Here is a 27,504-nt window from a genome sequence, read left to right on the forward strand (position 1 = left end):
TTAATAAAAATTATTTTTAAAAATAGTAGAGGAAATTTGAAGGGCCTCACAAGGTGATTTCTTGGAGTATATGTGACTGAGCAGCCGGAGATTGCACACCAGGTCTACAACATCTGAAGTGATGTACTAATGTCACTACTGCGTAGGATCCATTGTGTAGGACTGGACTATATGATGAATTGGGTCATGGGACAGGGCCTGAGAACTTAGGAAATTCAACAAATAATGAACAAAATGGTCATGGAAATCCAACTTTAGACAGAGAAACCTGAGGGGCTGCTGGACACTGGCTCTGAAAAAAAAAGCCAATAACAATGACAAATAAAACATATTGCAACCTTTTACCAATAATGATTCATCTGATGAAAATGCATTGATTTTGGGACACTTTCCACTGAAGCAATCCAGGAGCAAGTCCCACAGGGTTCATGGGATTTATTTCCAATTAAGTGTGCATAAGATTGAAGCTAAATACACATTAGACATATAGAAACCTCTTGTTTTGTTGCCTCTGGTGTGTGTGACTACTGCTCCCAAAATCCTCAAGGATAATGCCTAAGTAGCCTGGCCAGTAATCAGGCTAGAGAGATTACAGGAGCTGTGCCAGGTGGAGAAGCTGCTATGCAAATTGCTAGTTTAACAGCCATGCCATCTTCCTGAGGAAACTTGAGAACTCTTCTCTGGTCTCTGAGAGAAGACTAGACACCTGTAAGAGGAAAGTCATTTTGCCAAATTATATCTCCCCAATTAAATTATATTTCCCAGGTCAGATACCTTGGCAGAACCAATGACACTTAAAGGAATATAAACAAAAAACAAAGTATGTTTGTAGTGTAGATTATGCCTTGTATTTTTGAACAACTACAATATCATTATTCAGGTACTTCAAGTCGCATCTACTGGTATTAGTTCAGCACTTATAGTCAGTACTAAGTAATTAGTTTCTAGCATCTGATTGAGATTATATCAGATCTGGACTGCAAAACTCTGGACCACCACCAGAAAGCAATAAAGAATTAGAGTTCACTATATTTCTATTTTCTTCAAGAAATCATCCTGATTTTTCCAGCTCAGTTTGGTAACACTTATTAAAATATTTCTCATGGTCACTTTTATTTCATTGACAAGAGTTTGGGAAAAAGACTAGAAGCACCTCCTAATATTTAGCTGGATTATTATAACACATGTACATTTACCAAATCAAAACAGACACAATTAAATAAAAGAAATAGAAAAGAAATACAAATTAAAAAAATGTAATAAGCCTCTGAGGGTATCTGAAGTTCTAATTTCACTCACCAAGGCAAGAGGACTTTTCCTTCCCCATTTGGTATCCTCTGGGACAGATTCTGAGCTCCTGAATTGACAGACTGATCATACTCATTTTAAAAACCACAAGCAAAAGTGAGAGAAAGAGAAACATCATTTTTGTAAGTTTTTTTTTAAAAGTCTGTAGGAGCAATCAGCTTATTTTAACTTCTGTCATACCCTGGCCAAAACAAACAGGTATAACAATTCTTCAAGATGCTCTTCTTGTCTAGAACCACCAAAGAAATCTTGTTCCACCTTGATGACTCACTCTTGCCTCATTTGAGAACTGAGGTGCCCCCTATCAGCAGCTCTGAACTTTGAAGAAGTTCCAGGGTGATCTCTTCGGTGCACGTGTATCGCTTACACATCCTTTTTATGTGGCGGTTGGGGGGGGTCTTCTCCTCCTCCTCCTCCTCCTCCTCCTCCTCCTTCTTTTTGGAAACCAAGTATGAAATGCCTGACCAACTCGTTACAAATTTAATGCGGCTTAAAACCAGAGAACACATCCATGACTACAAAATTCCATTGCTGAAACAAAACAATGAATGAATGAGCTGCTGATGTTTTTAAAGATGTTAATTAAAAATGAAACAAAATCAACATCTAGAAACCTTTCAGAATAATACCTTGATATTTGTTCAGCCAAAGAGTTGGAATCCTCAGATCACAAATCTCTGTTTTACACTCCTGGTAGAATGACTCTCCTCTTTGTACAGCTTGTTCCCCAGCTACCCTTTCTTTTCTTTTTAGTGCCACTTGAGTGAAGTTTGTGTTTGCAAATAGAAATGAAGCCAGCAAGTTGCTGAAGTGAAGCCATCCACCCTCTCAACAGCCTGCTGAGAACCTCCTCACAAAAAATGTCTGGTTTTGATGTGTGTGTGTGTGTGTGTTTGATTTTAAAGTTTAACTTTTGCAGCAATATTTAAATTTACTTTTAAGTTTATTTGTCTTGTATTTCTTCTATTTTCCCCCTAATTAAAGCAGCAGTTTAGAGAGGAAAAGTGTTGGAAAGACTGAAAATATACTAGATGTATACAGTAAAATAATCCTGTAAAGAATCAAATGTCGTCTGCCCCATTTCATGTATAGAAAATGATCAAAGTGGAAGTTGAATATATTGGGTGCCTCCATTGTCCCTAAAAACGAGAGGCTACAGTATGTAGCTCTCTTCTGCTACACTTCACTGCTACTCTCTGCAGTCCACATCTGCAGCCTGAGGAAGATGCGTCACTCTATCTAATAGTATGGCTGAGCCGGGGAGGTTTATAGCTTAAGCATAATTTAAACATCACTGCTGGCTTGATTTGTTGCTATTGAAATTGGTGGCTCAGAGAACTGCTTAATTAGGAGTCTTCAGACAAATCCTTGTGAAATGTCAAGTTGACTATATCATTTCTGCTGGAATGGCATGCCACAGCAGCTGGTCATCCTGGCAGCACCAAGAAGGCACCACAGCTGTATATGAAACCATTCCTGGGAATGTTGACTTTATTGGCCCAAGTTGTCAAGAGCTGATGCACTTGCACTCTGGAAAAGAAATAGCATGAAATACTCATTAGACGCTGCATCATTCTTTCCCAACCAAAGAACAAGAGGATGAAAAATGTTCTTTCATGTTTAGACATCTATACATAGAAATGTCTTGTTTGCTTTATCTGTTCCCTCTGTTACTATAAAGTTGATTAGGGAATCTAACTGTACTATATCTGACAAGGTAATTTCCCTCTTTATTTTCAAAACAAGAAACTATGGTTGGGAAATTCATAGCTTTTTATACAATTCTAGGTATGTGCTCAAAATTATCTCTAATGGAATATACTTGCCTTGCTAAAATTGTCCAGAAGTACATTTATGTGAATATGGACGTGTTGCCTTATTTTATGTGATTACTTTTATCCCTAATATTAGGCAGAATACAGATCTGCCTAATACTTATCTGCAGATAAGAAAGGACACTCTTGGATGGTGAGAGGACAATAGCAGCAGAAGCCTTCCCTGGCCCTCCACTGGAGACAGGCCTGTAGGTACATCACCTGTCTTGTACTCCATCAATTTGCCTTTTGTCCTTCACTACAATGGGGGGATGCTTTATCATATCCTGTTTGGCTGGTTAGAAACCTATTATTGACCATAAAGCAGAAGTAAATAGATGTCCATATCATCAAGGAATAACTTGCAATGAATAATATCATAAAAGTCAAGGATAGTCTGACCCAACAAAACCTCCGAGGCAGCATTGCCATACCTCAAAGAACCAAATTACAACATGAAACCATAACCCCACAGTTGGCATTCATATTTTTGTAGAGTCCTGAAAACATCTGCAGCTGCTGTTTCTCTTGCTGGCTACAAATAAGAAAGTGCACAACTGGGAAGGGATTCACAGTGCAAAAATAAAAATGCCTTTTGAAAAGTTAGAAATATTTGGGTGAATTAAAATTTATTGATACTATGATTTATACAGCTGCCCAACTTTATGCAAGGTGGTGTACATCAATACTGTATATCAAAACTCCAAAACAATATGGTAAATAAAATACCCATACATCATTAACCATCAACCCCCACCCCCCCAATTCATAGAGCAACACATCAAGCTGGAGCTCACAAATTGTACAAACCACATCTCAGAAGACAGGCTCATTCACCAACCTGGCCTTGCAGGGGGTGGCAGAGAACTAAGCTTTTAACACATCCCTGAAGGCTAACAGAGTCAGGGCAATCCAGATCCTACAGGAGAGATTGTTCCAAAGGGCAGGCACCAAAAGCAGAAAAGGCAGAATCTCAAGATTTGGGGTTTATCTCCCACTGTTTCATTGGCATTGTTAAATAGATTTATTTATTTATTTATTTTTCAAATTTTATTACTACCCATCTCCCCCAAAAAAGGGACTATGGGCAGCTTACAATAAAATCAAGCTACAACAAGAAACATTAAAATCCCATATTGAGCAAGTGTTATACACCAAGTATGAAATAATAGCTAATCCATTCATTCTACCTTAGAAGAAAGATGTTTGAGTACCTGTCATTGAGATGTCAGAGCCCAAAAGACATGGCTCTGACATTTCTGTGTTATCCAAACATGATTATGGAAACTATGAATGCCTCTGTCATTTGCAATTATTTATTTGCATTGATAATGCAGGACATTTTTTAAAAAGCATGAAACAGTCTTCAGGTCTTGGGTGCCTGGAATTGGCCTTTCTCAACAGTGGTTAAAGATAGTCCTTCCCAATCTAGTGCCCTCCAGATGTCTTAGATTACATTTCTCTCAACATCAGATGGCTATACTAAATTGCATTAGAAATAAGATTGAATCCCAAAGAATTCAACTATCATCTGGACAAATACAAATCAAGGTGGACACATGCATTGACCCAAGCAGAGCACCCGTCATTGAAATGTCAGAGCCATGTCTTTTGGAGGACTCATATGGCTCCTTCAAAATCTGTCCCTGCTTGTCTGTAGATGCATATCTATGCATCAACAACCTATCTGCTAGGACCCCCCATGAAATGAAGCAACTGTATCATTTCGAAACAGGCACATGAGACTTCCAAAGAATGTGGCTGCTTCAATGCTTTGAAAACAATTGTGTTGCTCATAGTATCACATTCATTCAAATGCTTTGCATGGTCCTAATGCATTCCTTCCAAATGAATAGGGAAGTCATGGCTGTCTTATGCGCGTACATACACTTTAATGCAGAACCATATGCTGATACATTCCTCTTAAGCATGGATGGTGCTGCTTGATTGCATAAGTGATATGCCTCTGAGTACATCAGAAATAAAAGGTATGAAGTCTTCTACTGAGCCAAAAAGGTGCTAGCCTAAAAAATCTAATATTTGTCTTACTAAAAGGCAAAAGAGTTATATAATGTTAGGAGAAACCAGAATATGGTATTTTAGTTATATAATTCTATAATTTCAGCTCTTTTAAGTGTTTGAGTGTATCTTCTTTAATATTCAACTATTTTCACCCTATATATCACTTTATTTTTCTTTACTCTCAGCAATTCCAAGCTCTGTAACCTTCGTAAACATATATAAACTTGGTCACCGACTGTAATAAAGGCTGATAATATTACTGCTTATTAAAAAAAGGATTAATCAGTTCAGTCACATTCCTGAAGAACTGATGCATTAACCACTATTACTTAATGATGGCTAAAATGAAAACATTATAATCAACAGCAATATATCCCTGAATACCAGATACTAGGGCCAAATACTGGGGGAGAACCATTGTTCTCTTGCCCAGATTCTTTGAAAAAAGATACCATTTGCTCTAATCCTTCAAACTTTCCTTTGATCGTTCTTATCTTATTCCCTTCTAATCTTAATGGATAAGTCCACTATATGTTAGTTCTTTTGTAACAGCTCTTAAGGATGCATATTCATCCTTACCTTAAATTCATAACACAGACTGAGTTTCTTCAGAATGCATTTCTCACATGTTGCTGCAATATTTATTATAAGGAATTACAAAAAAGGTCAGAGTTGTCAGTTAAGTGATTTGAGTGGAATTTAGGTGTGACTTATTCCAGGTGCAGGTCACTGACTTACTTTAGTTAACCAAGATTAAAGCTATAGATATGTGCTTAACTGCATATCACGCCTTGACATTATAAATATTTATGTGCATTCCCCAAATTGAATCTCATATTTTTTAATCATCCAACATCTTGACCACAATACAAAATGAAACTAATTAATCAACCTAATTGAAATGGAGTATTCTGGGTTGTGCCCCACTGTGTCTTTCAACTCATGCATAACAGTCCAGGAGTTTTTGTTTAATGAAACAAAATATTGATAAGAACTTTGCACAGAACTGTAGTAGTGTATAACTGCAAGAAATGTGGAGAGCAACAGGGAAGTAAAAATACGTATTTTACATAAAATCTTTTCTTAAACAATAAATGAAGGATTAATAAAAAGGCAGACACTATACACTGATAAGTGCTTCAGGAATAAGTGTCTTTAAATGTTCACTTTTGCAGAGGCATTTTCCCTTCCATATGTCTCACCACAGAAGACTTTGATTTCTATCATTTGTGGTCTTTGACATCCATGATTTGTGACTGGTACTGATCCAATATTGGATCTGGGCTTCTTTTGCCTCACTTTAGATAATCTATAGAACCCAGAGTCAACAGAAGTACTCTGACCTGGAACCTTCACTTTTGAAGGTCATTTGCGAATCCATACTTGACCGGGAACAAAGTAGTAGCCTTTCAGACTCATCAGTGTTCCGATGAGTCCAGACCTCCCCATTTGCCCCCACTGAATGTGGTCTAAGAGAAAGAGTTTCAAATTTGATATAAGTCTCTTTTGCAAGTTCATCTTCCTTGGTTGATTTTGGTTTCCTGTGAAGCATCATGACTTTATACAGCAAGAAAAAAATGAGTGGTATTGCTATTGCGCAGGCTACTCCACTAGCCACCAGCAAAATGGAGATAGGAGATTTGTCGTCTGTACTAGTCCCATCAGTGAAGAAAATGATGCATTGATCTTTGGTGAGAGGAACCTCTTTGGGACAGACGCAGGCCACATACTTTGTGCTGGGCTCCAAACCATCTATTGTCACTTTATTTTTTGTGGGATCTGGATTTAGTGACAACATCTCTTTCTCCCCATACTTGGAATACAACACAGTCATAGCAGAGCTATTAGAAACATCAACACTTTTCCACATTAAGGTCACTCTTTCACTGGTTTCAGGAATTACTCTTAGGTTTTTTAGGGTGACATTTTGTTCAACTGCAGGCCCTGCACTGAGTGATGCACCTGACTGTTTTTTGCTTCCATTGGCAATTGTGTTCACATTCTTTTTGTCACCAGGCATGGACTTGAGCTGTTTTCTGTCAATTCCTCTTTTGGTTGTAAATCTTTCAGTGGTAGCCACAGGAGTAGAAGGAAAGGTGGTTGAGGATATTATTGTAGGAGTAGAAAAAGTCACATTTAAAAATTCTGGTTTGACATCTTCTTGGGTAGTATTTGCTTGGTCTGTTCCTATCTTTTTCCCATACTTTGGGGGAGGTACTGTTGTGGTAACAACACCAACAACGGTGAGGGTAACAGAAGCTTCTGACATTCCAGCCAAATTTTTGGCCTTACATCTGTAGTCTCCTGCATCTTTGTAGGAAATGCCTGTCAGACTAATGATGGACCATCTTACACCTTCTCCTGGACTTTCTTGAATAACTGGGAAAGAAAGAAATACAATATAAATGGCAATATAAATATGCATCATTGATAAATAAATAAATTTGAATACGAAGAAGCTGCGACATTAGGAGGCTACGGGACAAAGATTTCAAAAGAGAAGCACTCTTTTTATTTGAGCACAATGAGTCACACATTCTGCTAAATCTACCCATTTAAAAGCCATAAATTAATTTGGCCTAATTGGCATATTTTAGAAAAGACACCCCTCATTTTCTCACACAGATAGCAATGCCTCTTCTATAATACTGCTGGTTTTCTGTGATAGGATAAAAATAAATCTACCTTTTTTACATATAACTCAAGGCAGCAAGCATACCTAATACTCCGGCCTCCTATTTTCCCCACAACACCAGCTCTGTGAGGTGGGTTGGGCTCAATGACAATGACTTGTCCAAAGTCACGCAGCCGGCTTTCATGCCTAAGGGAAGCCTAGAACTCACAGCAGAAGTTGGCAGATGATATATTGGTTTTTATTAGAATTCGGATATTCACTAGATACAGCTTAGCAAAGATGATGCACACTTGGAAATAAAGAATTCTCAGCTCAAGAATTTGTTTGGGTTAATAAGACTGAAGGTAGATTCTTCTATTTAAAAAATCCTCTCCTGGTTACCTCATGTTTTCAGCAGTATAATTTATGAAGATCAGTGGTGAATAATTGTTCCAACTACCATTGTTCCAACCTACCGTTTGCGAGTCAAAAACTTTTGCCAGTTTTTGCCGAAAACTTACAGCTCTATCAGTGCATTCAGATCTACCTGCTGTCCTATACTGCGCCTAGCAGGGGACCTCAGAACCAAAGTCCAAGGTCCCAGAGGACTCCCAGATAATCATCCAGAAGGCAGCGAGTGATAGGATCTCTCTCTTCCTTCTGTTTGCTTGGTTTCTTTCATTTCTTTTAATTCCTATGTTGCCCATAAGAATAGATTTCCCTCTCATTAGTTGCAGATCTCCATTTGCAGATCTAGCATACAGTTCACTAAGCTCTGACTTCACTGTGGAAAAGGCCACTGTAACTGGGGGTGGGGGGGTCCAGCATTTTTTTCCTTTTTTTCTTTCCAAGAACAAAAGCCAAACAGGTTATTCTATTCTTCTTTGAACATGAAAACCAACTTTAGAACCCTTTGTGAAATTTGATTTTATGTTGCAAGACCAAGCTAGAAGAATAGGTAATAACAGTGAATACTTAGGGATGTGTCTCAGTCTAAATCTAGACCTGCATACAATAGTATATGCATCATCAAATTTTCTATAAATTATTTCTTAGAAGACACAAACATTCGCAATAGTTGTCCTTAACCTACTATCATTTTATATGGAACTTTCTCTAATACATATTTTTATATGTAATTTTTCTAAATGTATACATTTGGGGATGTAATTTCCACCAATGCACACAGATATTTGCATGTTCTTAAGCAGACAAATATTTTGTGGCAGGTGGCTTGAATGACATACCCATCTGGGCCATGACAGATTTAATTTTCCCATCATGCCATTGTACTTGGAGAGAGAGAGAGAAAGAGAGAGATTTCTTTTGTATCTCTAGTGGTAGAAAACATTTATTGCCAAAAATCAGTCTTAGGAAGCAAATTGACACAGCCGCAACTGTAAAGAACATTTACACCTTCCAATTTCTAGGCAAATAAGAGCAAGTTCCTGTTTAGCACACGGTGGAACATAGTGTGCCACTATTAATTTCATCAACCAATTCAAAACATGTAAGGTCCAATTCAGCCATAGTTACAGTGGTGTAAAGTCTAGCAAATTGGACAAGATTGGAACTAAAGTCATGGGTGATTATAGACTAAAGGGTGGTTATACTCTCTTTTAAATTGTATGCACTTGTATTGTTATTTATGCTGAAGGGGATTATCACTACTATTTCATTTTTTAAAAGTTTACACCCTTGACAAAAAATTATATAGATAATTGTGTGGTTTGAAAACACATTCCCACTTGATTTCCAGATCTTCATCAGAATATCATGGAATCTTCACAATTTGTTCCCTATGGGCTTTTCAATTTCTAAAAATTAATATATAGAATATATATTATTTATTTCTACAAGTAAATTCAAGGTAACAGTCTTTTTCTCCATCCAGGTTCACAGCTAAGCAGAGAACTGAACCTGTATCTCTCAAACGCTTTAACTATAATATGATTTTGGCATTTCTGAGCAGGTGAATTTTTAAACCTAAGTACCTGTATAGTTCACTGGTACGTTGTCTGATCTAACCCAGGTAAGTTGTGGTGTGGGATAGCCAGTTGCATCACAGCGTAAAAGAACATTGCTTCCTAGAGGCGAGGTAATCTTTGTAGCTGAAGTCATTACTGATGGTTTTAAACACTGTTCCAATTCTGCTCTTTGAAACAAGATCCCAGCCAAGCTTTCAGGTCCACTGCAAACCACAAAAGGGTCCAGAAGTATAATAGCAGTATCCCCAATCTTGGAAAATTCAATCAGCTTGGAAATACGACAATCACAATACCATGGATTGTCCTGCAGACCTTAACATGGAAAAATAATTCAGTCATAATACTGTCAGCAAGTGTACAGTTAGATTAGCATAGCATCAGGTATTTGGATTTCCCTTTCGGTTTTCAGGTTGAGGTAAATGATTTGGCAACTTATGGGGCCAAAGTACTATACCTATTTCCCTGTGATAAATCTAATACTAGAAAACTTTTCAAGATTTGTGCTATTTAAATTGTAAGCAGCCAGCCTTCTTCTATATTTCTGTTATGATTGTTGAAACATTATGAGCAGCTAAGAAGGAAAATTCTAAAACGTAAGTTACTATTTTAGCAACATAAGCAGCACCCCCTCCTGAACTTTTCTTTGGATTACCTGTGATGCCTGTGAAAGTCTTTCCAAAAAATATATTTGGAGTTTGGGATATATATATTTAAAGTGATTAGCATAATCTATGCTGAAGGAGTGATTAGCAAGTCTGGAGGAATATCAAGTTTATTATATTCAATTATGTTTTTTTTTATTTTCATGATTTAATAAATTGTAGAAAAACATACTTCTACAATTAAAAAATTAATCTTATGGAGAAGTTCTACTTATGGACTAAGCAAACAGTAAAAATGGAATAGTGCCTGACTGTATTGAGGTCAGGCATGAAAATGAAAATTTGACACTAGGAGATTTTGTCAGGGATAATTAATGTTTTTAAAGTACCTAATTCTATGGCTGAATATATGTTCTTCCTCCCCTATCTAAATCAAGCATTAATTCTTTTCCAGCACACTGTTAAAGATAACATATCCCTATAGCATATGGACTAGTCCAGTCTTGAATATATCAATTCAGCACATCAAATTCTGCTCTCCACTAGGTAGTATGGCAGACTACACTTAGCCACTTGGTGAAGCTTTCAACAAACAACAGAACCGATCAAAATGGCTTCACTCAATTTTGTTACTGAATTTCTACTGAACAATAAAATGCCAAACTCCACTGTAACAAGTATATGTCCAGGCCAGCAACAGAACAACTGTTCAGTATGAGAAGGAAGCTGATTGACCACACTATTTGTGTTCATACTATGGACTCGTTCTGAATTATCTCAGAAGGCATAACTCAAAGAAAGAAATCAAATTGTTCATGGCTTACCTAATATGATCCTGTGTGCCAGGAAGTCTGTATTTCTGTATGTTGCCGTTTCAGAAAAAGGAAGCCAGATATCCATGAGGTCTGATGGCAAAGAGGTTAATTTGTTGCTAGATATATCTAAGTAAGTGAGATTTCTCAGATATCTGCCAGCCTCAACTGGAATACTGGTCATTTTGTTATTGTGTAAATCAAGAGTTCGTAGATTGGGCATCTCAGCCAAAGACTCCCAAGGGAAACGCAACAGCAAGTTCCCATCCAGACGCAATTCATGTAGGTGCTTTAAGTTATAAAAGCTGCTGGTATCAATGTTTGTGATAGAATTGTAAGTAAGCCATAGATATTTGAGGTCCACCAGGTAGTAAAAAGCATCTGCTGGAATTTTTCTTATGACTGTCTTTTCTATCCGGAGTTTTACAGAGTCCACAGGAATATTGATAGGGATTTCAAACATATCGGGATCATTACATAAGACAGACCTAATAGCAAACAAAGAGAGGCTGCTGATGACAAATAGGTTTTCACAAAGCATTAAGAAAATTGTGGTCCTACTAAAAACAAATCCAGCTGTGTTCAATCTGGCTCTTTCGAGTAGTCTATTTGACTCAGGATTGCATAATAAATCTTTCAGATGATGTGGAATGTTGGGAAAGTATGTATAGAAGACACTTGTGTCATTGTCCAAAGTAATTATATATATGCATGGAAAGTAACTGATTTGCCCACTGGATTTTGCTCTACAAGAAGATAATTTTAAAAGTGGGGCTTCTTTTCAGCAGCAGGAATAAAGTATCATCAGCATCAAACACCTTTCCTGTGTCCATATATAATTTACCTGAAATTTGGCATTTATGGCTAATAGCTAGGGGCTTTAAATTATTCAGTAAATAAAGAAACCTGTGAAGACTGTACCACTTTAGGATTAAGCACAGTGAAATAAGATATGACAATCTGAACAAAGAAGTGATAAAGTAAAGGACAACTCCCAAATTAAAGTAGGCTTAAAATATACCTCACCCAGATATTATTATCATTACATTTAATTATACCTAACCTCTCCTTCAATGAACTCAGGATGGCATTCATGTATCTTCTCCCCTCCCGCCATATTTTATCATCACAACCCTGTAAAATAGGTTAAATTGATAGAATATGATTATCGCTAGGTTATCAAAGGACTTATCTCCACACTCCTAATCTGATACTCTAAGACTACCTCTTCTATCAGATAGAAAACATGTCATTTTTGTGAAATACTTTTGTTGTTGTTTTATAAAGGGTAGTCCTTCATTATATTATTTTAAATATGGCATATGTCAAATATTTCATTTTAAATTAGATGAGCACATAACATCAGTGCAAAGAAACTTGCTTATTATCTCTCAGAGCTGTGAAGGAATTAACAAGATCCACAGGTTTCTGCATGCCTATTGTCCTATTCACTCATTTTCTACACCATCCTGCTGTTTTTTAATCAATGAAAGACCCAATTCCCACATACAACAGACACAGCATTGAAACCTTCACCTAGATTGAATCATTTTGGGTAGTAAGCTAGGAGCAAGGAATGACTGTGTGCTTCTTTCTCTGTATAAAAGAAAATAAAGCAATTTTTCACAAGATAGTAGGGCAGAAAATTGTATCCTAGGGGTTTTTTTTACATATAGATAACACTATTTCACTATAATCTGGAATGGTACAGACTGGATCAGATAAATTGTCTCACTTTTCATGAACTAGGCACATTGCCATAAGCAGGTGCTAAGCACAGCACATAAGAACGATGTCCAATTCTCTTTGGTGATTTCCATTCCCCCTCCTCCCTCTTTTTTTCTCTCTCTGTGTGTGTGTGTGTGTGTTATTCTAGCCCACTAGCTGCTGCTCACAATCCAATTTGATGAGATGTTTGTGGGTGGCTAGCCAATCCATTACTGCAGTGGACTATAAAAGCATCTTCCAAAAACACAAATCTCTCCTTAAAATTTCATTAGGGTTTGTTGTTGTTTGATAAGCATAGGGATCTTAAGTGTAACACCTATTTGAAAAGTAAAGAAAACCAATACCTTGTTCTGGTTCCGTCACTCATGCCATGGTAAATGCAGTTGCACTGAGAAGGACAGAAACTATCCACTTCTTCCAAAATGCTCATCATGACACAAACAGCAGCAAACAGATGCATGATTTCTTTCCAAGACAATAGATAAATCCAAAGTCAAAGATCTTTTATTCCTAGACTATCACCCTGCGAGCTACACTTGTGAACGCAGCTTCCATTTAGTAAGAGCAGATTACCCTGGATTAGCTGAGATCTGCAATTACTTAACCTTCAAATGTATTCTGCAAAAGCTCAGTTGAAACTACTTGTCTTTATTGTGTCAGAGGAGGAATGCATTACTTACAAAATTATATCCACCTCGAAAGCAAGACTACTAGAACAGCAAGTTAAATACTAAAATTTTAAAAAATTGGAAATGTAATTTCAAATTAACACAGACACACTGAGTATAATAATTCCTCTAAAAAGTCTGTTTATTGTTTGAATAACTACACAGTGCTAAGACCATATATTATGCAGGAAAGTCTTGAAGTAGAATTCTTTGGATCTCCAAAATGCTCTATAATTTGCCAGATGTTGTTTCAAAGTTGAAATATTGTTTAAACAACTGCAGACTTGTAATTTAAAAGTACTAGTAAACATGTACAGAAATGTAATTTTCTTTAGTAGCAGTTGGTACAAATGATCAATTTAACACAATTTGAGAAGTAACTTATTGATAGAAACTTAAACTGTTCATTTTCTAAAGCAAATATTTGCTTAGCTCTCCAACAATTGCTTTATTTTGGAGTATTTCTTTTAATAGAGGTTGATATGTTTGGCAACAATAACTTTGCAAGAAACAAAAAGTAATAGAAGGTATAATAAATGCCTTTTTTCCTAGGGACATTGAATTGTTTTTAGCAAAAGAAATATAAAATTTCATTTCAATTTTCAGTGGATTTCTCACTGAAGCAGTTTACAGTCTGTCTTATATTTCTTTTTATTCACCCTCTTTTTTTAACATATAGTGTAATAGGGTCTTTTTTTTTACACATATACATAACACTATTTCACTATAATCTGGAATGGTACAGACTGGATCAGATAAGTTATCTTACTTTTCATGAACTAGGCACAAAACTGAGTAGCGACTGTTGAAATACTCAAGTGTTAATTGTTCAGCTGTACTCATCACATGTAGAGTTGGTTTTAGTGTAGATATTTAGGGTATAATCCCAGGAACCATTATGCATGTACAGTAAAGCAGAGGACTGGGTACCAGGACCCCTGAGTGTCTTATGAAATAAAAGACATGATTCCAGGATCGTATAATATCCATAAAGTCAAACAGAATCACTAGAAAGCAAAGTTATTGCATATCAATACATAGTTACATGTGAAACAGATCCAACTTTCTTTGCAGGACCAAAAATATGATGCGCTGGTAGGTATAGGTGGATAGGTTTTAAAGCAGCATCCTTACGCAACTGTATTTTGAGATACCTGCATTGGCAAGAGGTTGTTGATCGTTACCTCCTGCCAAATTTGACACTGGACTATTGCAAGGATGGCCCTTCGAAACCTGCAAGAGGGAGAACCACTTTCAGTGTCTGATAAAAAAAGAGCAGCAGCAGTTCCAGGCAACACAGGAAGATATCTTTTATCAAGATTAACCAAGCTATTGGTTAATCTTCATCAGTATTATTATGCTGATTGGCAACAACTCACTAGGAATTCTGACATAAATCCTTCTTCTCAGCTGTACCTGTAAATGTCAGAAATTGAAAAGTGTGCTTTGGGAGGAGAGTTGCTGGGATTACTCTCTGTGGTTTCCCTCCCTGAAGTCATGCATTTTGTGCTTCTTGCCATTCTGGCTTAGACTTGTTCAAACTGGGCTATCAAAATCTGGATTACCACTGGATGACAGCAAAGAGAGAGAGAACTCTAACCTTTACCACCATAGAGTCATTATCTAGATCAGTGGCTGGCTAGGGAATTCTGGGAGTTGAAGACCACACATCTTAAAGTTGCTAAGATTGAAAAACAGTGGTCTAGATTTTTGCTACAAGATCTGTTAGCTGTACCTTTGCCACTATTTATCCTCGTGCCTTTTCCTCTGGACCTAACTCATACTACCTTCTGGGGGAAAGGACAATTTTTTTCCCCTTACTCTTCTCACAGGTTGTTTCCTTGAAAACAGCAGGCAGAAAAATGAGAGCAGCAGTAGGCCACTGGCTTGGCAGAAGGACGACAATGGCAATTCCTGCAGGAATGTGTATTCCTCCCCAACTTTACAAACAACAAACAGCACTGTGTCATTTTAACAGCCAACTAATTTGTTGATAGGCTTTTATTAGCCCATTTTAATCAGCTACATGAAATGTTATCTTACATCACAAGCTATGTGCACATACTGTACAATGTTGGAGAAAATGGAATTGTAAGCAGTGAGATCAATGGGAAATTATCAATACACAATTACATTCAATGATGAAGTTCCATTTTAATACCAGATAGTCACAAACATGTCCTACTCCAGGTCTAACTTTCTAACCACACTGGCTTCCTTATCTTTAAAATTATTGCATTGTTTAGGACTACATAAAGCTTATCTCTCCCCCATCTTTCAATAGAGCCACTTACTTTTTGTTTGCAATGACATAAATGCAGGGATTATAGAAGGTAGATGACTTTGCAAACAGTGGGGCTATGATTGCCACAGTGGGGGGAATTTTCTTTGGGTCGCCAAAGGAAGACCATAAACACACAATAGAATATGGAGACCAAGCCAGCAGAAACATCAAAATCATGATAACAGACATCTGTAAACAAAAACAAAAATGTTGTAACTCAAGATTTTTGTTAAGTCTATTTTAAGCATCTGTTTGGTCTATTCCTCAAACCTGCATTCTGTCTAGCCTTCTTTTTTTCTACATCTCTAGTATCCTCCACATATACTGTATTGCAACTTTCATCTTTCTCCAGGAAAGCATACTTGGAGAGCACCAGTTTAAGAAAAATCAGCAGTGCTTCATTTTGACACAGAATGTTTAAGATTGAAATATAAGAACTGGGCCTATCATGGTTACAGTTAAATAGAATCACTAATTGTGGAGTATAATTAAATGTTCCAAAGACTGCAGTTAGCGATCCTAACGGATGCAGAAGTTATAATCTGTGCTGAATAAGAATGTACGTTGTAGAGAGTTGCCATATGGTCTCATACCTCAATCTGCAGGCAACCTCAGGTTACATAAGCTCTGATTTACATAATTCCAATGTTACCTAAGGATGCACAAAAATTACAGGCACCGTTTCCAGATGGGACAAAAGGGGTGGATAGGAAGGAGATGGTTCTGCTACAAGAGAATAAAATCCACTGCCCACAAGATGTGTGCTTTCTCTGTCTCTCTCATTTTCTCTAGCTGCTTTGTCCCTGTTGCTACTCAGTCCTCTAGGCAAGTCCATTCTTTCTCTCTTTCCAAGCATCATACCTGGACTCCGCTGCTGAAACATTCTGTCTAGCCCTGAATCATTTCTCCATGCAGCTGTAGTGAAGACAGACTTTCAATCCCCTCTTCCAATTTTTCCTCAGTTCAAGCAGAGATCTTTTAAGTTTAGAAGTCAGTTTTACCATTTTACCATTTTAATTCTTTGTAATCTATACATAAAGCCTTCTAAATGCCCTGCTTTGAACCCTGCTTTGTATGTTTAAATGTTATTGCTTGACCTTTCTCATCTGACTCTTTGTCAACTAAACACCAATTTGTATAAGCTTAATTCCCTTCACTGACATTGTATGCTGGTATCGCAATAAATTTTAAATCAGAACTCAATAAATTGGGGCTCAATAAATTGTAACCTGGAGCTAAACTATTGTCTCAATACCTTGGGGATTTTTTTCTTCTCACTTGCATACACCATGCCTATATTCCAAAGATCCACTAACACATTGTTTCCTCACATGTGATTGATTACATCTACTAACCTCAAATATTTTCATAGCAATCTTTCAGAAAATGAGCACATTGAGAAAATATAGCAGGCGTGAAATAATATTTAGTATCTAAATTGCTATACCCAAACTTTTCAGTTGTTTGATATGCTAAGTATAGTAGACTCAGGTTCTTGTATTTCAAAAATTGGCTTTCTCCCCCTAATACATACTGTATATATCTCAACCAGATTTGTGTTCAGTGTGAACATAACAGTACCACACATAGATGTAGCATGTCTCATATAAGCCACATCACAAACAGGCAATAATTTGGAAGGAAAATAAGGCGATGTGAAGAACTTACAGTACAAAGAAGGTGTGAGGTAGAAAGGCATGAGAGATCCAGGTGCAAGTGATCTTCAAGCAGAATGTTTACATTTCTCTCACCTAAAGCAATAATTACTATTTTTATTCTCTGACTTTCCTCAATATCGAGAGGGAGAGAGAGAGAACAAACATTATCTCTATCACTGTTTCTCAACCTTGGCAACTTTAAGATGTGTGGACTTCAACTCCCAGAATTCCCCAGCCAGCATGCCTGGCTGGGGAATTCTAGGAGTTTAAGTCCACTCATCTTAAAGTTGCTAAGGTTGAGAAACACTGATCTATATTCTAAGCTGTTCTGCTTATTTCTCTTAGCACCCTACACAAAATAATTCTGAAAGAGAAAAAAAGATACAATCACATCATGACCTTACCTTTGTAACATTGACTTGATCCGACCAATCAACATTAATATTTTCTAGATAAGTGTTTCTGGTGTACAGCTTCACAGTTTGAGAAATATTGTAGTAACAGTAAAACATGATGGATAAGGGGATGACAAAATTAACAGCAATTACTGACATAGTGTAAGAAACAAAGGATCTGAAAGTGAAAAAGACCAAGCAGATGACTAGAAAAGCTTCCTCTCTTTAGTGGCAGTTTTGATACAAATACCTGAGGATGTTCGAAAAGTACTTTGAACTTAAATAGTTGAATTTGTTTATAGTTGATACTCTAAAGTTAGCTACTTGTTGGAGTGGCTTAGGCAGTAATCCTGTGCCCATTTAACAGAAATTCTATCACTGGGCTTGCTTCCAAACAAACATATGCAGAATTCATAGGAGTCCACTCCTAGCCACAATGACTCCAAAATAATGAGCTACCCAAAAGCTCTACTCTTTTGTACATATATCACTTGACACTGCCCTCTTGGCCCTGCTATGCCTACATCCATGTCTAACACAACAGTCTTTCAAAGCAGGAGCTACCCAGGTTTCATACCCTGTTCAGGACCCTTTGCTTCTTTTTAACTGCTTCTGCTTATCCATTGGCCCTTTCTACTGGCCCTTGCCAAGAGTCAGACATATTATGCTAGCCTTTGTTTCCAGCCTATGTACAATGCAATGTTTAAATATCCTTTTCTTCAAGACATAAATGAAAAGGTTAATACTAAAATAAGTACAACAATCATATTATTTATTCTGTAGAAAACAATAGATGGGCACAGATCCAATGGGGTCCTTCCCATGTCTAGAAGAAATACCAAACTCAAACACTGTGGAGGAGATTTTCTTCCTGGGTGATTTGCAAGACTGTTCCTTCTTTGCAAACTGTCCAACACTTGTTCTACTTTTTCTGGCAAGTCTTCAGTGACTTTAGAACAGCGAAAGGTTATAATCATGAATATTTTACTTCACCATAAAAAGAACGTACATGTCATTTTCCCTCCAGTTTATAGTACAAGTAGCTCCAGTTGGATCTGGGGCATAGTTTGCCCATCCTAACACAGGCATGGAGGCCCAAAAGACTGCATTGGTCCAGGCAGCAAAAATAAGGGCAATATAGTTGTGAGCAGTAAGTCTGTTACCTGTTGGCAAACCAAAATATTACCACTATTTATTCTTTCCTCTCACTTGTACTATTCTATTCAAAACCAAAGAATACAAAAGTCACAATAAAACTTTTATAAATACACAAATCAGACTATAACTATTCAAATATTAAATTCATGTTCACATCCACATGATATCTAACGAGCTAACTTCCCCCAATAAAAATTACATATACTGTATGTGTATATATATTATTATACTATACTATGTTATATTATGTTGTTATGTTATGTTATGTTATGTTATATTATCACAGTTAAAAACATTGATTAAAAAACTGAGAAAGTTGCTGAGAACATTTCCCTAGCTGTTACCCTAAAGAAGCTTTCTTCAATTTTTTCCCGTCCAGATAGGTTACACTAAAACCCCCATCATACCATTTGTTAACTTGATACTAGAGTAGTTGTAGTCCAACATATTTAGAGAAAACAAGATTAAGAAAGGCTTTCCAAACACACAATACTGCCTTTACTGTAGCGTTCATGTATTTTCATTATGCTATAGTTAATAAATAATTGCTGGATGGCCTTCCAACTAGACATTGACTAGACTAGGATCTAAGTTTTAGCAAAATCGCTTCATCATGTGCCTAAAAAAACTATAAAAAGGGGGCATTGGGTACATTGTCCGCAAAACAATCGTATGATTTTTGTCCCTATCAACATCTTGAGCCTTTATTCAAGTCTATCATAATCCTTGACATTTAAGATCCCTTAAACTACAGATGCCTAATTTTTTTTGACAGACCTATTCATAATTTTAAGACTATGTCATGGGCATTCTTACAATATGTCTGCAATGGGTCCAGGGGAAGAATTAGCTTAGTACTTACAAAACTTATATTTATTAAAAGAGAAATGGGTAGGTATGTTCCCAGACAGTTTCTGCCTGCGCAGAACTTATCTTCTTATGCCTTTATTTTCTTTCTGAACAAATGTGCACACTTCCAAACATAGCACTTGATTGCCCGCATTAACCATTTTAATCTTCTAAAATGCCTGAAGATTACAGTGTTTGGCTTTTTACTGTGTGAAGCATGTTATCAGAGCTCCCCAGTGATAAAAGAATTTAGATCAGGTGGGTCAGGAAGCCTGGCAAATCAAGTACTGAGATATTTGCAGGCACTCTAGTACTTACAGAAACCAGATTCCCTGTTCTGGTCTTACACTATAAAGCTAGCCATTGAGAACTCAGTGCACATGCTGCTATACTTCCTTTTCCTTCTGACACCTATAATTTGGTATACAGGTGCTCTGACTTCTTGCTCTATCTTCTGTCATTCACACAATTAAAAATATAACCTCATTATTTTCCAATTGAAAACAGAAATAGGTTTTGAGATGTAGTCCTCCAAAATACAAGAGCAAAATTAACTGGAGATACTTTTAAAAGGGCAAACTTTTATAGTACAGCTTTTGTCTCCACAGCTGTTTCTGTTACCTACAAGCAACAGATAATGCAAGTAGACATAAGGTAAAAAAAAACATTCTGGAAAAAAAAAGTAATGGCAAACCAATATTATTGCCAAAATAAAAAAAAATGATACCAAATTCACCAAGGGTCAAGCTCAACATGAAGATTTTTCGTTTACTACAAAACTGAACAACTCTGCAAAATTCAAGTAATATGGAGTTCCAAAATATGGATTTGCTGAAGAACAAATCACCAACATCTATACTGAAATACTATATGCTTTTATTCCAGAATACTGAGCATCATACCTATTTGAGGCTTGCAGATTGTCAAGTAACGATCTATGGCGACAACAGTAAGCAAACCAATGCTTGCCATTCCAAAGAGGATATTTAAAGCAGCATAAATCTAGAATTTAAGAAATGATACATTGTTTAAAAATAATCTTCATTGCTTTCAAAGGTCTGAAATCAGAATTTTTTACTATTACCAAGCAACATTGCCTCTTCTACACAAATATGTATATGAAGATCCATTTGTTTAATGCCATATTATCATTTTTAGTTAATCAGTAAAGCCCAGCTTAATACAGTTATTCTGTTTACTTGTTATTTTATGAAATTCAGAGGCTGCCAGTAGAAGACTTATGGTAAAAACAGAAAATAATGAAAAAATGTGTTCAGATAAGCACATTCCCTATAATAGAAAATATAACAAAGAAGGCTCCACAAGGCCTGGGAAAACAGCCAACTTTTTAAAGGCTTCCAGAACATCATCAGGCTGACAGCCAAACTAATCTTTGATGGATATCATTCCAGAGGTAGGTGCCAACAGAGAAGGCACACTTCCTGGGTCCTAACAGATGGCACTACTTAATCAGCTGGACCTAAAACACACCAACTCTGCCTGATCTTACTGGATAGGCAAAAAACATGGGAGATAATCAGTCCCTCAGATAACCTGGCCCTATGCAATGAAGGGCTTTATAGATGATAACCAGCACCTTGAATTGCAAATGGAAGCTCATCACCAGTACAACCTTTAGAGAACTGGTGTCACATTGGCATACCAATGCATGTCCAAAGTTGTTGCTGTTGCTGTATTTAGGATCAGATGTAGCTTCTGAGTGATCTTCAAGGGCAGCCCCATGTAGAGCACATTGCAATAACCCAACTGTGAGAGACTAGGGCATGCATGACCATCAGAAGGACCCCACAATCTAGGAGCAGCCAGAATTGGTACACTAAATGTAGCTGGGCAAAGGCCTTCTTAGCCACAGCTACCACCTGCTTTTCAAGCAGGAACTGGAGTCCAAGGTGACCCCCAGATCTTGAGCTGGGGAGTGCAATCCCATCCAAGACTAAAGATAGTATGTTCTAAGACTGGGAGAAGGGAGGCAAAAGTCCACAGCCACTTGGTCTTGGCAGTATAGAACCTGAGTTGGTTCCGCCCCATCCAGATCCACACAGCCTCCAGACACTGGAACAGGACTTTCTGTTCAATGGGTAGTATAAAAAAATTACAAGTCAACATGTACATCTCACTTTTCCTTCTCTTATTGTCAACAATAGTTCAGAAGAGGCCTTTCCTATAATTTAAGTCCTAATCCTTTCAACAGGAGCTACTGGGTCTGAGTTCATGACCACTGGAATACAAACCAAGTATCCTGCCTTTGGACCATGCTGTTTCCCCAGGAGGCTGTCACAGTCAGTTGCTCCTAGTATGTTTCAAGGCAGAGCTAGGAACAAAAGTCTTTTCTACTGTGCTACTCAAGGCAGCCATCTAGTGACAAATGTGATACGTTTTGTATCCTAATTTGCACATGGGGTACTCATCTTCAACTACTAGAAAAGCAGTCTGGGTAGTCTTTTGAGAGCAAAATAGAAACAAGAAGAAGTTTGTAGCATATGAAAGAATAAGATAACTTTCTCAAACTTGGCAGATGTGTTGGGACTGTAACTTCAAGAGTTCCCAACCAGCATGATCTCTGGGATAAAGCATGGTAGCCATAGAGCTGACAGTTTTTTTTAAAGAAAATATTCTGTATTCCTAGTTCAAGAAGTTTGTTTTTTTTTAATTAATCAGCATGGAAGAACAGCAGATATTTTTTGGGATCAAGTATATTAATTTACTACATCCAAAACAGGAGACAGCCATGATCCAAGTTAGTTCATTGGTCCATCTAGTTCTCTACCTCAATTTTGTTGTCTGATCTGATATTTTCCCATCACTCAGTTCCTTTAAGAGATGCCAACACTTAACAATCAGGTGGTGTGCAAAGTGCTTGCTGCACTATTAACAACCCCTTCTTCACAGAAGATGAAATACTACTTGCTTCTATATGTATCTAACCCCCTCCCTTCCCCAAAATTCTGGAGAACAATCAAATAAATTAATACAAGTACCACTTTATAATCCTAATTTTGCCTTTAAACATTTAATGTATAGTGAGTCCACCTAAATAATCATTTATATGCAAAGGTTTTGTCTTTTTACTTTATGGACCACCTACATGAAATGTTTCTTCAATAATTTAATCTTTTCTCTGGATTTGCTTCTCTTTTGGTGATGTTTTCCTTCTAGCATCAAAGATGACAGAAATTTAGTAGTAGTTCACAGAAGTGTTTTTTTTTTGGTCACAAACACATTAGTGGAAAGAGATTTGTTACTCAACTGTCCCTGCTAAAAAGAACTGCTAGAAAAACTTAAGTACATTCTGTTATGTTCTGTTTCTGAACACAATGATTTGAGCAGGATTACATACAATATGTGTGATGTGATCCTTTGCTTTAATACCCAAGTACCTGGCAACCCATGTCGCCAAATTTCCAGCTTCCGTGCAGATCTGAAGCCGCAGACATGGGATAGCCAATACTACTCACTCCAATATCCGTAAAAGCCAGGTGAATAATAATAGTATTGCTTGGTGTTCGAAGTTCCTTAAATTTAATGAAGATGCTTAAAACAACAATATTACTGAGAAGACTTATGACTCCTGTCAAAAGATAAAAAAAAGGGGGTGGAGTAAACATTAGAAATTTTAGCATTAATAGACCTAATCTGAATCTGTCATTTACAAAGTGACTAAGATCATCATCATCTTCTTCAGACTTCAAAAAGGTCTAAGTAAACATTACTTTGGTGCCAGTTTGGTGTAGTGGTTAAGGCACCAGCTAGAAACTGGGAGACCATCAGTTCTAGTCCCGCCTTAAGCACAAAGCCAGCTGGCTGACCTTGGGCCAGTCACTCTCTCTCACCCCTAGGAAGGAGGCAATGGCAAACCACTTCTGAAAAACCTTGCCAAGAAAACTGCAGGGACTAGTCCAGACAGTTGCCAAGAGTCAAAAACTAACTCAAAGGCACTAATAATAATAAATATATGCCAATGTAGAACAGGACAGGACGAACAATCAATCTTTCAATAATAATGTAACTTTTAAAAACAGGCTAAATTCACACACACTAAAATCATAATGCATCCATAGAGTGGTTTATTTGGCTTTGACTTAGCGATGTTCCATAACCCCAACAATTGTTATTTTTAACTGTAACTGATGGCTTATCATGTGAACCAATCCCACTGGAGTTTATACACATCATGCTTGAGCATGTGTGAAAACAGGTACATCAACTAGGTATTTCACCTCTAGTCCCATTTACATGGTAAAAATCTACAAAAGATAACTTATGTGTGAATATGCATAACCTAGTGAGCTAGAAAATTGGTTTCACTATTATTTCTCAATATGCCAGTGACAATATTATAACACATTTCTTTAACTGTCTGAATCTTATTATAAATTACTTTTAAGGTTTTTTTTAAGTTTTTTTAAAATGGCAACTATACTAAGCAGTGGTGGTTTGCAGCGAGATCTGTAGCAAACTGCAATGACAGTAAAATGACAACATGTGAACAATGAGATAAGCATGTAAATGTTGTGAATATATAGTTGCATCAGGATATCTGACACAAGTAAACTGGCATTTGTATCAATCACATGTCATTTCTCCCTATGCCTCCCTGCAGAAACCCATACAGCTTTAAATTTTGTTTATTGAATAAATCACAACTGGCTAGAACCACCCAACACATGAAGCCATAAACTATGACTTACAGTCAACAATCCCTTGGTTCATACAACACTCAAGGATACAAGCTGCTTACTCTATCAGCAGGTATCTGTCTGCTGTAGATCTTCATGTTATATAGCGTGTCATAAAGAAAATACCAGACTTCTTTATTACAGGCTGAAATCTCAAAAGTGCTGTAGTTACAGAAAACATTCTCTCAAAACAATAAAGACTTTAAAATGGGGCAGAACACTCAAAGTTTCTGAGGAACTAGCTCTTGGGTGATTTCAAATTGTTCCTGTATTACCGTATTTCCAACATTAATTAAAATCCCTTCGCTTCTATAGCCCTGAAGAGACTTGAAAACATAATGTATTAATACGATTGAATAAACAAGACACCCCTATGATTTTATTTATTTGATTTATAGTCTACCTGTCCACTCAGTGGAACATAAACTGAATAATAAATATGTGGCATGTGAACTTCAGTAAATCCTGCGTAATTTAATGCAAGCTGGAACAGTTTTTACAAGCAAGGAAAGGCTTATGAGAAACAGTTGGTGGCCCTGGGCATGTGAGGAGACACAGGGCTGTCTTCAGCTTTTCAGGTAAGCTGTCCTGTAGAAGTTGGGGCAAAATTATTCAGTTGTATAGAAAGACTGGACAAAAACAAACAAAAAATCCCAATGGATTTAAATTGCAAGAAAGTAAATTTCAATTGGATATCAGGAAAAAGAAACCTTAATGATAAGAGTTGTTCAACACAACCTCAGATGATGGTGGACTTTCCTTTGTTGGAGGTGTTTAAACAGAATCCGGACAGCCATCTCTCAGAGACACAATAGTAATGGATTCCTTTCCTGGGCAGTAATCCATTACACACTGGCTGAGGAATGCTGAAGTCCACAGATCTTAAAGTTGCTCAGGTTGAGAAACACTAAATGATACCCAAGGCCCTTTCCAACCTTTATATTCTGTGATCCCATTATGGAAAAGAAAACAAGTTATCATTCAAGAATACAGTGTTACTGCTGATCAATTGCTTAATAAAAATTTGATTGATACCAGCTCAAAGAACCACTTGAGGCTAGAACACAGGAAAATTCCACCACCACCACCACCTCACAAAACCCCAAAAAATGGGAGAATGTAGTATGAATCAGGATATGTTTACAGCATATGTTTATTCACTATTAATGCAATCATGGTTTACTCATTCCAATTTTCTGGGTTCACACTATGTAGTGAAACATAAACTAACCACAGGAGTTAGATTTGCACAACACATAAACTTAAAATGTGACTGACTAGTCTGTGAAACAGTCAGTTCTGCAAATGCAGCCAATGAGTAAGAAGCATCTTGACATGAAGAATGGAATGGAAGACATCTAAGACTGAAAGCCAACAGTCTTGCTACTTATTCTTTGAATTTGTTTGTCTAGGGAAAAACACCCCTACCCCCAGTTTAGTGATTAGGTTGGTCTACATCAAAGCAAGTTCCACTGAACTCAACTAGGTCAACATCTAAGTAAATGCATTTAGAATTAGAACCTAAGAAGTTGCCCTACAGTGTGTCAGACCCTTGATCTACCTTAGTATTGTCTTATATACAGGTAGTAGCTCTCCTTACTCAGAGCTGCCAGGGACAGAAGCTTAGATCTTCTGCATGCAAAACAGGGTTTCCATCACTGAGTTACTACTCTGCCCAGACTTTAAGTGACTATGCAAGACTTGTAAAGATTAGAGTGTGCATAACTTTGCAGAACTTTGGATTTCAAGGCAAAAAAGAACTTCAAAGTATATTAGGGAGCAAAAGTAGAACTTGTCTGCAATACCTTAAAACAATCCCATCTTTTTCTGGGCTCACCCAGCAGATCCTGAAAAAAGAAGTACTTGGTTTAAAAAGCTGCACATAGATGCTACTTGCACATCCCTGGGTACTCCAAAGTGCCTTTTGCTTTCAAATCTAAAAAGTAGCAAACCACTTTCAACATGTCACATTTATTTGCTTATGTTAAGAGACTTAAAAATAAAGCAACTATTCTTTTATTGAGATACTTCAATATTTTCTTTACCAAATGCATTCAACATTCATACCTGCTGTGATCAAATATGCTGCAATAATGTTATGTTCGCTCTGTGAAAAGGCAGATGGAGGCTCACTTATATTTTCCACAGTCATAGCAGAACGATTCCAAAATGTGGCAGGGGAAAGAAAATTCAGAAGAAACTTCAAGAGCTAAACTCTGAAAGATGAATTCAAGAAAGGAAGGAACTTTTTCAATCTTTTTAAGATGAATTCTTGTCCTCTAAAACTTCCTACAAATGTCCTGCTCTCTCTCCTGATTAAAGAAAGCGAAGGGACTTACATTCCTAGGCTTTGAAAGGAAAAGCTTGTTAGGTCAAACAAAGAACAATACTGAGCTGTTTTTATCTTCAGTAAGATTTTGAGTGCCTTGTGGTAAGAGATTTAGTAGTTTCACAGAACCCAAATTTTGAACTTCAGTCTTTAGGTGTTTTATTAACACAATATTTTCAGGATCTTTAATAGCAAGTCATGCAGCAAAATAAACTCAGTTTCTGTCAAAATGTATTTTTTTTCTCTGTAAGGAACAGGTTGCAGATGTGCACTGCAAACTGGAAGTTTACCTTGAAACATTTGGAACACATCTGCTTTAAACTGGTTACATAAACTTGGATTGTCAGTTGAGCATGGTTATTATTGACTTTGGCTGTATGTACACAACATGCTAAGCCACAATTCAGAGAACTACATTATAGATCCAGTTGCCCTGTTTCTTTCAGGAAATCCTTAAAAACTTGGTTTTTCCAGCAGACCCTAAGCCAAGGCAAATTGTGATCCCACTGGAATGATTGGTACTTGAACGTTTTGTATTCCTTAATGTGCTGCTACTATTGTATATGTTTTTATATTAT

General features: G+C 37.0%; 3 protein-coding genes across 3 annotated transcripts in view; all 3 read right to left on the reverse strand.

The window, feature by feature from the left end:
* EGF (epidermal growth factor) overlaps positions 1 to 1,423 on the reverse strand; it is a 47,270-nt gene extending 45,847 nt beyond the window's left edge. Inside the window, exon 1 of the mRNA XM_063310728.1 lies at positions 1,300 to 1,423. Coding sequence (XP_063166798.1) covers positions 1,300 to 1,423 — 124 coding nt within the window. The remainder of the gene's footprint in view (positions 1 to 1,299) is intronic.
* Positions 1,424 to 6,468: 5,045 nt separating this feature from the next.
* On the reverse strand, positions 6,469 to 13,348 carry LRIT3 (leucine rich repeat, Ig-like and transmembrane domains 3). Its single transcript, XM_063310729.1, has 4 exons — positions 13,233 to 13,348; positions 11,173 to 11,648; positions 9,753 to 10,058; positions 6,469 to 7,523 (listed from the first exon to the last, which is right to left on the reverse strand). Exons 1-4 carry the CDS (start codon positions 13,346 to 13,348, stop codon positions 6,469 to 6,471), a joined length of 1,953 nt encoding a protein of 650 aa, XP_063166799.1.
* A 1,338-nt stretch (positions 13,349 to 14,686) lies between these two features.
* Positions 14,687 to 26,895, reverse strand: RRH (retinal pigment epithelium-derived rhodopsin homolog). Its single transcript, XM_063310036.1, has 7 exons — positions 26,665 to 26,895; positions 23,299 to 23,489; positions 20,803 to 20,902; positions 18,903 to 19,056; positions 17,903 to 18,071; positions 15,851 to 16,029; positions 14,687 to 14,789 (listed from the first exon to the last, which is right to left on the reverse strand). Exons 1-7 carry the CDS (start codon positions 26,747 to 26,749, stop codon positions 14,687 to 14,689), a joined length of 981 nt encoding a protein of 326 aa, XP_063166106.1. The 5' UTR covers positions 26,750 to 26,895.
* Between the last annotated feature and the right edge of the window lie 609 nt (positions 26,896 to 27,504).

Source organism: Candoia aspera, chromosome 8 (assembly GCF_035149785.1).
Source record: "Candoia aspera isolate rCanAsp1 chromosome 8, rCanAsp1.hap2, whole genome shotgun sequence".
In the NCBI taxonomy this organism is placed as follows: Eukaryota; Metazoa; Chordata; class Lepidosauria; order Squamata; family Boidae; genus Candoia; species Candoia aspera.